The sequence below is a fragment of the Molossus molossus genome, unplaced genomic scaffold (assembly GCF_014108415.1).
Source record: "Molossus molossus isolate mMolMol1 unplaced genomic scaffold, mMolMol1.p scaffold_m16_p_3, whole genome shotgun sequence".
Taxonomy (NCBI): domain Eukaryota; kingdom Metazoa; phylum Chordata; class Mammalia; order Chiroptera; family Molossidae; genus Molossus; species Molossus molossus.
This window is the reverse complement of record NW_023425366.1, coordinates 8,201,953-8,216,101: the sequence shown is the minus strand read 5'-3', so window position 1 is coordinate 8,216,101 and position 14,149 is coordinate 8,201,953. Positions and strand designations below refer to the sequence as shown.

The following is a 14,149-nucleotide window of genomic DNA, read 5'->3' as shown; positions in this document are numbered from 1 at the left end:
CACAGTTCCAGTCGAGTCTGCCCTCCCTCCGCTGGAGCCCAAGGTGAGTGGCTGTGGCTGTTTCAGCCTCTGTCCGGGCTGCGCTGTGGAGCCGCCTGGGAGTGTGACCCAAGGGCGCTGCTCCCAGCTGAGGCCGCTGCCGAGCTGCCGACCGCGGGCTCCCAGTCCCCGTCTCGCGCCTTCGCAAGCCTACCGGGATGGAGTCAGTGTCCCTCGTTGTATGGTCCTCCAGGCTGCTTTTCTGTTGCTTTTTCCCGTCGATTTGTCTGTGTTATAGTTGTAATTCCAGTTTGGTTCTGGGAGACGGTCTGTGTAGCTCCGATCACTTTGCCGTCGTTTTGGATCTCCCTGAAATTCTTTTAAGATTATGATTAACTAGAGAGAATTACAACACTATCGGGGAAATATTTTTTTATCTGTAGAAGCTTGTGAACACACATGAAAAGCGTAAACTCTCTTTTAAAAAAAATATTATTTTAAATTATCTTTATTGTTGAGAGTATTACAGATTTCCCCTTTTTCTCCCCCACCCAGGCCTTCAGTGCACTGTTGTCTGTGTACATTGTTTGTGCATATATGCATATAACTTCTTTGGTTAATCTCTTCCTGTCCCCCACCCCTTTCCTTTATTGATTTTAGAGAGAGGAAGGGAGTGTGTGGGGGGGTGTGTGTGCGTGAGAGAGAGAAACATCAATGGGCTGCCTCCTGCACACACCCCGATTGTGTATGTATATGTGTTATACAAGAGATTTATGGTATATACATCAAAATGTTAATAATGGTTACCTCTGGCAGGTAAGAATATGGGTGTTTAATTGTCTTATTTCTTGTTTGATTTAATTTCCTGCATTTTTCTATAATCAAGGTTCATTATTTTAGGGTTATAAAATAATATGTAACATATGTTTAGATTTCTATTGAAATATATTCCTATCATATATCTCTTCTTCACAAAAGTCAAAATGCAGGGAAATGAACTTGAGAGTTCTGGTTGGTGAGGTTTCTTTTCCTCAGTCCAGGGTTTCATATTTTCTTGTTCCTATGATTTTGTTGAACTTTCTTTGAAATTGTGGATATGCAAACATATTTGAATTGTTGTCTTCAGTAGGATGAGTCGTGCTTTGAGGGGTTAAACCCAGGGAATTGCAGAATTTAGGATTTTGCCAGCAGCTTCAAGTCTTGGGATTATTCTGGACAGTCCTTGGCACACAAATCTGTGATTATTCATGATAGAGGGAAACTTTGTCCAATGAAAATGCCATCAGTAGCCCTGCTCAGACTTGTGACTTGGAAGTTTCTGAAAAACCCATGAGCCCATCCTCTTGTTAACATCCCCACTTCCACCCTCCAGTCCAGGTCCTGATTATTTCATGCCTCAGTCTCCTAAACTGCCCATCTGTTTGCTTCAGATGTGGAAAGCTATCTTTTACGTCATTTGAGAGTATTATTTCTAAAAGATGGCAATGCATTTTTTTTACGTCAATCTTCTTTTCCATGGCAGTGTATTGTGCTCTATCATGTTTCAAATAACAGCAATTACTCAGCCTTTGCTGCCTAAAATACTACTCCAAAAGTTAGTGGCTTAAAACAACCATCACTTATTAGCTCACAGGTTGGTGGGTTGACTATTGGATAAGACCCAGCTGGGCAGTTTTTCTGCCTGTCTCAGCTCGGCTCACTCACTCATCTGTAGACTGTCAGCTGGTGGCTTGGCTGGCACTGGTTGACCTAGAATGGACATGCTTACCTATCGGGCATTTGGCAGGCTGTTGGCCTCTGCAGTAGAGCAACTCGGGCTTGTTCACATGGTGGGAGTGAACAAAGATGTCAGTGAAATGTGCAAAGCCTCCTGAAGCTGAGGCTGGAAAACCTCGTGACACCCCTTCTTCTGCAATGTAACAAGGGCAATGTAACAAGGAATGGAGAAAGAGACCCACCTCCTGAGGACAGGAGCTCCAGTGAATTTTTTTGGCCATTTTTTAATCTACTACATTATGTGATGGGTCTTAATACAGACATTAAAAAGTAAGGAAGTGTCCAATGACAAAACTGAAACAAATTGGTAGCGAGTTTAATGTTTTTTATTCAAGGGAAAACAATCCATGGGTTGGAGATATACAGTGCCTCCCAAGCAGTGGGGCGCTCTGCCAGAGGGATTTGGGGCAAGAGTGAGTTTTACAGAGTGTTAGAGGGGCAGAATTGGCTAGGGGGTCAGGGATTTCCTTACAAGGCCAGCAGGTCCTAATTTCTAGGGTCAGGTGAGCTCGCTGGTACTGCGTTGGAGGATGATTAGTGGTCTCTGTTAGCTTTCCTTTTGGGTGTTTCCTTTAAGTACAGGCTGACTTAGGTTTAGATTTATGACCTGTATCGAGCCACTGGGGTGACATCCATTTAGTTGTTCCCAATATGCAAATTACCTTTATCAGAAGCAAAGGAAGTTCCTTTAGTAGTTTCACAGCCAGGCTCTAAGTGTGACTCCGCAGTAACTAACTCCTAGTGATCCTCAGAGACATTCATCTGGTGATTCTTGCCTCTAGTCATCCTGCCTTGCGCCTGTGGCTCTGACTCTTTTGCAACATCCCCCTTTTACCTCCTGACTCCACCTAAGAGAGAGGCTCTGATTGGGTTGGTAGTCTCAATCCATGGAGCGGTCCCTGTCAGGCAGCTGTCACACTGACCCCTCCCAGAAGGCTGGCCTGTATGAAGACTTCTGCTTCTCAAGAGGAGAGCAGTGTCAGCAAGACCTCCCTGCAAAGCAGCAAGCCAGAGTCACCTGCTGACATTACCTCTCCACTTACTCAGCTTGAACAACTCTCACCCATGTTTGTAGAATAGGCTCGAACCTACAGGAATTACCTCTGCTGTAAAAGCTTCCCCAGCATCCATAGGCAGAACTAGCAGCTTGCTCCTCTGTGGTATTGTGTTTTCTCCATTTCCGGACTAGTTACATTTTGTAGTAGTATAGTGAATGAACACTGGGAACAGGGGCAAGGGTATAGAAATATTTCTGCTGGGCAAAATGGGCTCAGGCTAAAGTGTCCTAGAAGGTGCCTCTTGTATTTACCTCTAAAGGCTTTGATGTAGTCATTCACCAAGCCTCTTAGTCTCGGAATGCTGGCAAAAGTCCTCTTACACTGTTACATTAATTAAACAAGGAAGCCATTAGACTAAGGCGGCTCTCATGCTATGTGCTACCCTGTGTAATCAAACCAAAACCTAAGTCTGTAAATGCCTCAAGGTTAAGAAAGCAAACTCTAAGGATAACCAATCACAGTCAACTAGGCTTTGAGGTCAATGATCTCCTTGCTCTGCCTTTGCCTTTTCTCTGTAAAAGTCTCTCCCCAGTTCCCACTGGTAGAGCCCTCCTAACACTTCTGGTTTGGCACTGCCCATGGAATTGATTTTTGCTCAAATTAACTCTTAATTTTTTTAATACGCTTCCATTTATCTTTCAACACCAAAGTAGCCTAAAAATTTAATTGATTGCCTAAAATCACTTGTATCCCAGTAAGATATATTTCTGAGTGGTTCTGAAATGGGTTCAACTGTAAGATGACATTCAGTAATCCTCAGTTCCATTGTGCTACTGTTCTCTGACTAACATTCCTACTGCATCTAAATAATGGGCTATTTCCTTTTAGATCAGTATCGGCAAAATAATTCATCAACTTGCAGATGAATCATTATAATGAATTTTAGTATTTATAGATAAGGTACCTTTGCTAGAGTCAGAAAATCAGTTTTTAGGCCATGAATATTGTAGAAGAGGAACATTTTTTTCTCCTACTCCTCTAGGTTCTGCAGCTTGTCTAAGAATTAAGTTGACATAAAACAAATTGACAGAGACTAAAGCGATTTTAATTATGATTTTAGGAACCCCTCTTAAGGAGGCCAGAAGGTTTAGGCTTATATACCATCCTGGGCTAAGGAAGGGGATAGGGCTCTAGGGTAACAAAGGGGAGGAAGGCGAGGTTAGGAAAGTTACAAAGAGAAAATGGAATGTTTGGTGAACAAATGTTGCCTGACCAGGTAGTAACCTGGGCCCCGAGGCTAAGGCGACCAAATGACTCCATTTTTATCAATGGACCTTCCTCGATATTTTTCCAATAATAGATTAATTACCCCTGGAAGTAAAGAAATTTTGCCTAAGATTATAGTTGCCCACGTGTTGGGAGGCATTTGCAGTTTTGAGTATCAGTAACTGCAGGCATTTGCAGGTACTCATGAGTCCGGTGAATAATGCTAATTCTGACTTCTGTAATCACTGTCACACCCACTATTGTACCGGTCCTTGGGAGGGGGGGTAGCAAAAGGAGGATGGGGCTTCTGTCTTTAAAATCTGATGAGCAAGAAGAATCGTGGCTGCTGATCTGAGAGGAGACTATGTCCCCTGCAGCCCGCAGGCGAGAATAAAGCACTCCTTTACAACTTGGCTGTGTGTCTCTGGTAACTCGCTGACACATTACAACAGCAGGTAAGTCTGCCAGGTGAAATTATCTCTGATATAGCTCTCTTCCTGGTCTAGGACCCCTTTCTAATGAAAATGACCCTTACAAAAAGGTAACTTGTACTATTTCCAGAGCTTTTTACTGTGTCTGCAGATTCTCAAAATAATCAGTTCAAAATAATCCTTATGCCAAAGAGGTGAATTTTGGAGTGGCATATTCTGCTACTCTTGAGTGTTTTACTTCCTTTGATAAAGCTGCAGGGAAGAAGTAACTAATTTTTTAAAATAGAGAAAGAGGAACGAAATGAAGAACAGCATGTATTTTCCTAAAAACAACCATTTCAATAGTGCAACAAAGTTAGGTGATCTTCTCGTGGGCATGCTGTATCCATTTATTGAGATCAAACATTCCAATAATTTAACCATCTAATTGTATTAAGTTATGTGTGTTTTAAAATTTGGTTGAAAAGCAGCATGGAGTCTCAGGTTGAGTTCCCTTGGAAGCAGCATTCAGCATGCAGAATATTTATTAGGGTGTGCCCTTGGGACAGCATCTGTGCCAAGAAGAAGGAAGCAGAAGTGGGCAGAGCAAATGTCAAGATGCAAGGCAGGCCCAAGAAAGCCTTGGCTGACCCCACAGAGAATTATGGATTTGGAATGGCCCTTCAGCATGGTCCTGAATCATCCCACGATGTCCAGGCCTTCATTACCCGCCTCAATGAGGTGGGAGTAAAAACTGCTACAGCCCTTCTAGAGAGCAATTTAGCATCATCTAGTGGAACTGAGTAAGAACATACCCTATGACTTGCCAGCATTACTTGTTTGTGTGTGCTTCCGAGAAACTCTTGCAAAGGTTTATAAGGAGAAATGGTGTGGTAGGGAATGGGAGTCTGTGTGTTGTCGATTATCAAGGGACTGCATAAACAGAAAGGGTGAATTCATATGACTGTCCTGTTCAGTGGTCAGAAACAATGGACTAGATGATGATGATAACAAAATACCAACATTCAATGAACTACTAGGTAGTGATAACAACACTAGCAAACAGTTACTGAACACTTACTATTAGCCAGGCCCTATATTTACCGGCATCATCTTTATTCAGCCCTCTGTTATCTCCATTATAGTTTCCCTAAATGTGGAAACTGGGGTATGGGAGTGAAATAATTTGCTCAAAAGTAGCAAAACCAGAACTAAAAGGCAGGAATTCTAGCTTTGGAGGTCATGCTTTCACTGCCCCACGCATAGATCTTTGACATGGAATGTTGAGTGGGAAAGAACAAAGTAATTAGTGATCTTAACCCTGCCTTGTGTCCTGACTTCTCCTGGCTCCATCAAATCTGACCATAAGAAAGAGCCAAGCCTCCCCCATGACCCTAACATTGACCTGTACACTTTTGACTAGTCCATTGACACATTATTCTCTAGACTCTTTTTTAAAGAATTGTTTACACCAGTTCACAAACTGACTACTGGTGACCAAGTACAAGAAGGGTTCTAACTGATGCCCACATTCCTCCCAGGAGGTGTGCAATGCTTGGTGCCGTCAACACGGGGTGCTACACCTCCCTTCACCTCTGCATCTCAAGCATTCCCATCACACATTAAAGCCCCTAAACTGCCCTGGCCAGTTTGGCTCAGTGGTTAGAGCGTTGGCCTGCAGTCTCAAGAGACCTGGGTTCGGTTCCCGCTAAGGGCACATACCTCGGTTGCAGTTTGTCCCTGGCCTGGTTGGTCGTGCAGGTGGCAACCACTCGACGTGTCCCTTTCACGTCAATGTTTCTCTCTCTCTCTCCCCCTTCCACTCTGTCTGAACAATAAAATGGAAAAATGTCCTCAGGTGAGGATAAAAAAAAAAAAAGCCCCTAAACTTCAAGCCACACAAATGAACAACAGGGGAGCAAGAGGAGGATAAAGAACGGTGGGGTGGGGATGCAGGGTCAGACTGGGCCAGCTTCATGGGTGTGGGGCCCGTGTAGTAACACAGAGCCCTGCACATAGAATGGCCCACACTTGGTTTAATGTTCTGCTGTTCTGTCCTGAAATTCTTATATTTTTTCACAGGAGTCCCACATTTCATGTTGTACATAAACTCCTCAGTCAGTTCTGCTCAGGTTTGGAGCCTGGCACTGCCAGACACATTTAGCCTTCCCTGAGGACAGATTTGATGTTGGGTTTTCTTTATCAACTATCTTCACTGTCCAGGTCCAACCATAACATCTGTCTATCAAACCCCCTCTAAGATTACTTAGAAGATATTTTGCCAGTATTCAACTAGGCTTTACGCTACAGCCAATCAAATACTTCTTTTGTGTCCAAATTCCACTCTCCATATGGGGAAGGATGGGAGTGAGTTCAACCAACATAGTTCCATAGAGTTACAGACCCGGGGTCGGGGGCGACTTTTACCTAATGACTGCAAGGGACGCTGAGAGCCAGGCAGCCGCAGAAGTGGGACCTGAAGTTGCAGGTGAAGCCAAGACAACATGGCTCAGAAGCAGATACTAAGTATGGGAATCAGATCGACAGAAATTAATTGGAGCAGGGAGAAGTATGTCAAGAGAGCAAGCAGGTGAAAAGGGCAACCTGGCAATTGTCCACTGCCCACAGCTAACTTTATTACGTACCTTTCAGGTCTCACTTGCAGCTTACTTGCTCAGGGATAAGATAAGATGACCACTATATCTAGAGCAACTTCCATTCACTTTTAAAATCAATAGCATAGATTTCTTTCTTTCTTTGCACTTAGTACAATTTTTACTTATCTGTCATTTACTTGTTTATTAATTATTTTCCTCTGTCAATTGTAAGTCCTCTGGGGTCAGGAGCCATGTCTATTTGTTTATTCCCAGAGTTCTCACAGATCACAGAATAGTTGGTGGTCAAGAAGTATTTCTTGAAAAAGCAGATGGGTAGGTGCTGATGGTCTTTAAAAGGCAATCTTATGAGACTGTCACTCCAAAGCAGGAGATCTTATTTGTCTTGCTCTCCTTAGTGTCTAGATGCTTAGTAGCTGGAACCTTGCAAGAATTTAATAAGTACTTTAGATTCACCTTAAAATCCTTGCATACATAAACCAGGAGCTTCTGATTTTTTTCCATTTTGTAGGTGCATATGCGTTTATTTTCCAAATCAAGGTACATTTTAATGGATTCTAAGATTATTTTCTTTATACTCCCTTTGTTAGTATAGCATAATAATGTAAGTTATTTCTCTCTTATGACTTTCCAGGCAGTTTCTGAGCAAATATTCAATGAATCCTTTGTTTCTCAATCAGATGGTATTTGGTGAATAAAACTGTGAGTACCACTGTGAGAGGCATTCCCTTTTTAAAGATGAAATTATGGGGAGTTCACATAGTTTCTCATTGACAGACATATTTTAAACTCACCAGGATTCTTAAAAAAATAAAAGCTAACATTTGTAAACTGGAAAAGAAGCCTGTGATTCATTTCAAACTAGAAAAATCAAATTAAATTTTCCTGGTTTTGTTCCTGGTGTGTTGGTTCATTTCTGGGTATTCTGACTATATTATATTATTCTCCATAATATACATATAGATAAGTGTGTGTGTGTGTGTGTATTAGAGTTTTCTCTTCCCGCAAGAAGCTGATAATATAGCAGGAGAGAGATCAATCAAACAGCCCTAACAAATACCACAAGAGGCCAGCATGTAAGTGAAATAAGCCAGTCAGAGAAAGACAAATAATCTCAATTATTTGTGGAATATAATGAACAAAATAAACTGATGAACAAAACAGATCCAGGGACACTGAAGAAGGGAACAGACCTCAGAGGAGGGGGGTGGGGATTAGGGGATGGAAGAGATAAACCAAAGAACTTATATGAATATATGCATAACCAATGGACACAGACAACAGTGAGGGGAAGGTGGGAACAGGGAGGAGGGTGTCAATAGGGAATAAAAAGAAGGGCCATCTGTAATACTTTCAACAATAAAGAAAAAAATGGTAACAATAAATAAATAAAATAGGGGAAAAAGAGGCCAGCATGGTCCAAAATGTGATAGAAACAGAGAACAAGGAAAGGTTGATCACTGCTCATTGATATGATTAGTGAATGCCTCATGGAGAAGGTAGCATTTTAGGTGGGTCTTAAAATGGGTTTGTTTCAGTAGCTATTATGATATGAATGATATGGAACATTTTATATATATGCTGATTGGACAGAACCAGAAATTCAAAAAGCCATTTTCAATATCCCTATGTGTTGTTACTAATGTCAAGGAAAGCTTACTTGGGAAGTCAGAAGTTTCAAGTTTCAGTTCTTAAAAGATCAATATAGAGATGGAGATGGAGATAAGTCTTAAAAGATCTTTAAAAATTAAAATGTATTTGTGAATTTTGTGTAATTAATGAGGTACTAATGTCAAGGAACGCTTAGTTGGGAAGTCAGAAGTTTCAAGTTTCAGTTCTTAAAAGATCGATATATATAGATGATATAGATATAAATATAGATATAGATAGGTCTTAAAAGATCTTTAAATATTAAAATGTGTTTGTAAATTTTGCGTAAAGAATTTGACAAAACAGCATTTTCAAAACATTTTGATAAGCATTGTTTTCACTTATTTTAAAAGTGAAAAAAGGTTAATCAACCATCCCAATTTTCTAACTGGTAGGCAGCAGAGAGGGGACTCCACCCCACATTTCCCACTTTGGTCTCGTTTTCTTGCCACCATACATATAAAATAGTATGGATTATCCTATTACAGTTTACATATTTCTGCTTGCCAAACTTTGAATTTCATTTAAAAAAAATTAATAAAAATAAATCTCCCATCTCCCACTCCAAAAAAAAAAAAAAAAGATGGGGCAAAGTTCGCAGTGGGTACACTTTCAAACTGTTATTGAGAAAAAATTTTAATGATAACAATTCATATTTTTGAACACTTACTTTACACCAGGAACTTTTAAAAGGGGTCATTTCATTTAATCGGCCCTATGAGGCAGGCATTATTAGTAATGTGTCTTTTACAAATAAAGAAGCTGAGGCGAGTTTCATTAAAAACTCGGTCACAATCACCCAGCTGGTGCAGTGGGGCCTGGAATCAACAGAGCTCGCGTCCTCGCCCACTGAGCCAGGACCACACTGCAGACGAAGACCACGTCCACCAAGCGCGGGCTGCGCGGGCTCCATCCCACCGTATCCGTGCTTAGTCTCCATCCCGCCACTGCCACCGCCCAGGCCTCTGGGAGCCTACTTACAAGTTACTTGAATACATAAGGGTTATTGCTCGTTCAGTGGTGCTCACTGCTCAAAACTAGAACCACTGTGACGTGTTCTCCGGTGGGGGTGGTTATCGACCTGGCAGAGGGACACTGGGTGGAAACCAGATGGAAATCCCGAAGGCGCAGTCGATGCCAGGAGAGCCGGGGTCAAGGGGGCAGGGGGCAGGGGGGCCCGGGGCCAGAGGAGGGCGGACCCTTCGTCGGGGGCCCTGCTTCCGGGCGGACAGCAATCGCGGTGGGACCGGCCCCCGCGGAGGAGACCCCCGCCGGCAGGAACCGGAGCCGCTGCAGCGACACTGGGGGCCCCTGTGCTGCGAACTCGAGTTCCCGCTCTCCCCGCGGGCAGTCCCGTTCCCCCGCCTCACAGCCTCCGCGGTCGCAGGCGGGTTTGGCCCGGGCGCTTCTGTCCGGCCTGCGGTGCTCGGTGCGCCTTCGAGTTGGCTCCTGAGGGCGCGGGTGGAGGGGCCGGGCGCCCGGTTCAGGGCCGAGCGCGGCGGCGGGGGGCGCCGTGGGGGGAAAGAGGCGCCGCTGGCCCGACTGTCCTCCAGGCCGAGGGCCTGGCTGAGGACGGACGGAAGCAGCAGGCAGGTGGAGGCCCAGGAGGGGAGTGGGACGGCCGCCGCCCGTGGGAGGGCTGACGACGGTCTTGTGGGGCACGGGCCCTCTCTGCGCCTCGCCAGGGGGCGCACGAGCACCAAGCAGTCACCTCGCGGCTGGAGAGGCCGGCGTCCTCGCGAGGGCGGGGCGGGGCGGGGCGGGGCGGGGCGGGGCCGGCCGGGGGCGGGGCGGACGCTCCAGGGTCCCGTCTGGGGAAAGCAACCGGAAGAAGACAGTTAGGCTCCAGTGAAAGTGAGTTTAGTTCAGGAGCCACGGTCCGAGACAAAACCCTTGTAGACATCATTATTGTTCTAATTGTTAGGAGCCAACAAGAAAAAAAAAAAAAAAGGAGGGAGGATTTTGCATAAACTATTTCAGATGATCATATAGTTCTATTAATAACAGCATATCAAATAGTGATGATTTTTACATTTTATACCAAGAGGAATTTTACTGTATTTATCTTGGGATGATGATCCGATCATTGTCCTCCCTTAAGGGTCAAGTTTTAACTATTTAGGGGTTTTATATGGAGTTTTACTTGTATATGTGATACACAGAATAATAATGCAATAAACTAAATATCCAGCTGAAATTCTCTCAGATTTAAAAACTACTAACAGTTGTTCATGGAATATAGTATTTAAAAGAGGAAAGAAATGGGGTATTTTGATGAAGAAAATTATCAAGCACTGTTTTGAGTTTTGGCGTGCCTCATTTTAAACAATAATGTGCTCCTAAAATTACATTGATTAATTACTTAAGAGATTTTACTCACCTTTGACTTGGGCCTAGTTGCCACTGCCGTGTTCAGACGTCATGCCGTGGCACAGGCTCTTGTCTCAATCCAGAACGCCTACGGTTCAAACTTGCATTTTTTCCTTCCTCTTTGCTAGCGAGAAGTCTAAACACAAGTGTCTAATACAATACTTTTAGATTGTATTATTCTTGATTTTTCTAGACACTCTGCCACCCCCAAATGTAAGTGCTGGCTGGTTTGCAAAAGTCAATTTCTCCATCCTTACTGGATTTCTTATGATTGGTTTCATAGGACTAAAACTGAAACTTATTCTTCGCTGCAGCAGTCGGCTGGCTATACCCAAATGTTATTTTTACACAAAATAACAGGAGAGTAGAAATGCTGAGTGATTGCTTTGAATGTATTAATTTCCATATGTCTTGTTTACCAAGCAGGTTACCAAACAAAATATGAAGAGTATTTATCTACTCTATAGTACTATAACAAAATGCTACACACTGTGGCTTAAACAACAGAAGTTTATTTTTTCATGGTTCTAAAGGCTGGGAAGTCCAAAATTAAGGTGAAGACCAAAATTAAGGTGCCAGCAGGATTGGTATGTGGTGAGGGCTCTCTCCTTGAGGTGCAGATGGCCACCTTATCACCATGACCTTTCCTCTGTGTGAGCACATGGAGAACTTTCTCTCTTACTCTTTCTATGATCTTTTTTCTCTTCCTCTTCTTCTTTTTAATGGATGATAAAGACAGGGCTGCAGAGCTAGTCCTTAGTGTGTTAAGCAATGCCTCGTCTTCTTCTCATAAGGCCACAGTCCTATCAGATAAGGGCCCCACCCATATGACCTCATTTAACTTTAATTATTTACCAAAAACCTAATCTCCAAATACAGTCACTTTAATATTTCAACATATGAATTTGGGGGTGGCTCATAATTCGGTCCATAGCAATAAGCACAGTACCAAGAAATACAGCAAAACATATCTGTGGCCTGCTAGTTAAACAAATATTTTAGATACGTTAAATTGAAAATACTTATATTTAAAGGTCATTCATCAGATTTAGTAATGCATCAGATTTAAAGTCCAGCCATACTGGTGAGAAGGAGATGAGTGTTGAGCAGTGGCATAATTAATTTATATATGGCAGAGACACATAATTTTTACATATGTATATATCAGTGCACTAATGTTAGATTTATTTAGAGAAAACTCAGCTAGGGTTGAGCTGGAAAGGAGTGGAGAAGCCTTAATGCCTTGACTGTTGTTAATGGGTATAACAAAAATTCTCTGAGTGGGGTGGAGTGCTCTGTGAGTGGGGTACAGAGACATTAATGTGCGAGTCATTATTTTGTAGTGCTTTAGACTTTGTTGTTTGTTTTAACACTATTTGCATTAGTTTGGACATGAGTCAAAGCAGCAATGGATGTGTGAAGAAGGTTAGCAGTGTGAATCTCGACAAACTTATAAATGACTTCTCACAGATAGAAAAGGTAGGTAGCCCGGCTCATGTGGCTCACTGGTTGAGCATCAACCCCTGCACCAAGAGGTTGCCGGTTCGATTCCTGGTCAGGGCACATGCCCAAGTTGTGGGCCTGATCCCCAGTGGGGGACATGCAGGAGGTGGCCAATAGATGTTCCCTCTCATCGATATTTCTCTCTATCTCTCCCTCTCCCTTCTTCTCTCTCTAAAATCAGTAAAGAAAAAAAAGTATGTAAAAATACCAAACAGTTTGTCTAGGGAAACATGGAACAGATTTTGCCACTGGAAGGAGGTGGGAAGAAAGAAAAATGGACAGCCCCAAAATGAGCAGGGGAAAGACCCTGGAAATGTACTTCGCTAAATACTCTCATTTTAAAAACCATATTTAAATACATGGTTTTGGCTCATTTGTACTAATGCATCAAAATATTTCTGGGGCAAGGGAGTAAGTAATTGATATACTTTTGTTAAAGGGCAAATGCATACTTAAATGCTCAAGATATCCATAAATTTAGGAATGATTTAGTAAAAGTCCCTCACTCTCTTACCGTTATGACTAATTCTAAAAAAATTTTTTTTAGTCTTTCCTATTCTATCTGTTCTTTTTCCTTCTCTTTTGCCTAACCGCAGACCTAGCGGAAGTCCTCCCTCCCCAGCTCTGGACAAGTTATGTGGTAGACCAAACCCACAAGCTATGTTAGGGTTTTCTCCCTCCTCTGCCTGGGTGAGGAGCAGGAAGAGCTGGGAGAAATGTAGATATAAATTAAAGATTTGAAGGGTGGGTTTGTGAAGCAGAAAGAGGAGGGGAAACAGTACCTCTATTTTCTCTCCTTATCAGTCTTCTCTATTCTTTCTTTTCATCTGCACAGTGTGGTAATAAAAGAAATTTCATTATGATGGGTATTTTGAGGTACCATTGTGAAATTTTTAAAACAATGAGCATGGGTTTTCTTAACCAAGTGATCCTTACCAAAATAAGAGAGAGAGATTTAGCACTGTATGAGAATGGACTTGGTGCACAGTTTTTGGAGCTCATTCTATAAATATCATATTCTTAAACATCTAAAATAAGAAGTTCATTTTTTATGTGATCATGGTATTGTGACTGTGTTTTTAAGAGTATTATCTCTTAGAGATGTATGTAGATGGTAATTTTTATGGATGAAATAATATAATATCAGGGAGTTGCTTTGAGATAAAGTCAAAAGTGATGACAATAGAGAAGTGGGTATAGATGATATGAGCCTGGTCATGAATTGATAATTTCTGAAGGTGTTCAGTGGGTGCATGACAGCTATTATACTATTCACAAAGATACCAAAGACACATTCAAGAATGTTTATTTATTGTCTGCCTAGAGCAAAAAGGTAGAAACAATGCAAATTTTTCTTAATAGGGAACTAATTAAATACACTGCAGAATATGTGTAAACAAAACTCAGTGCAGCTATTAAAAAAGTGGGGTAGACCTATGTGTGCTCATATGACATCATCTCCAAGACAGTAGTACTAAGTACCACATCCAAAATACAGAACAGTTTAATATGATCCTTCCCGCCTGGCTGGTGTGGCTCACTGTTTGAGCATCGACCCATGCACCAAGAGGTCGCCAGTTTG

At 42.4% G+C, this 14,149-nt stretch overlaps 1 protein-coding gene across 1 annotated transcript in view; it reads left to right on the top strand.

The window, feature by feature from the left end:
• Nucleotides 1-11,946: 11,946 nt before the first annotated feature.
• The window catches only part of CCDC152 (coiled-coil domain containing 152), a 33,481-nt gene continuing 31,278 nt past the window's right edge, over nucleotides 11,947-14,149 (top strand). The window contains exon 1 of the mRNA XM_036280113.1: nucleotides 11,947-12,543. Within this exon, the coding sequence (XP_036136006.1) occupies nucleotides 12,385-12,543 (159 nt within the window). The 5' untranslated portion in view covers nucleotides 11,947-12,384. The remainder of the gene's footprint in view (nucleotides 12,544-14,149) is intronic.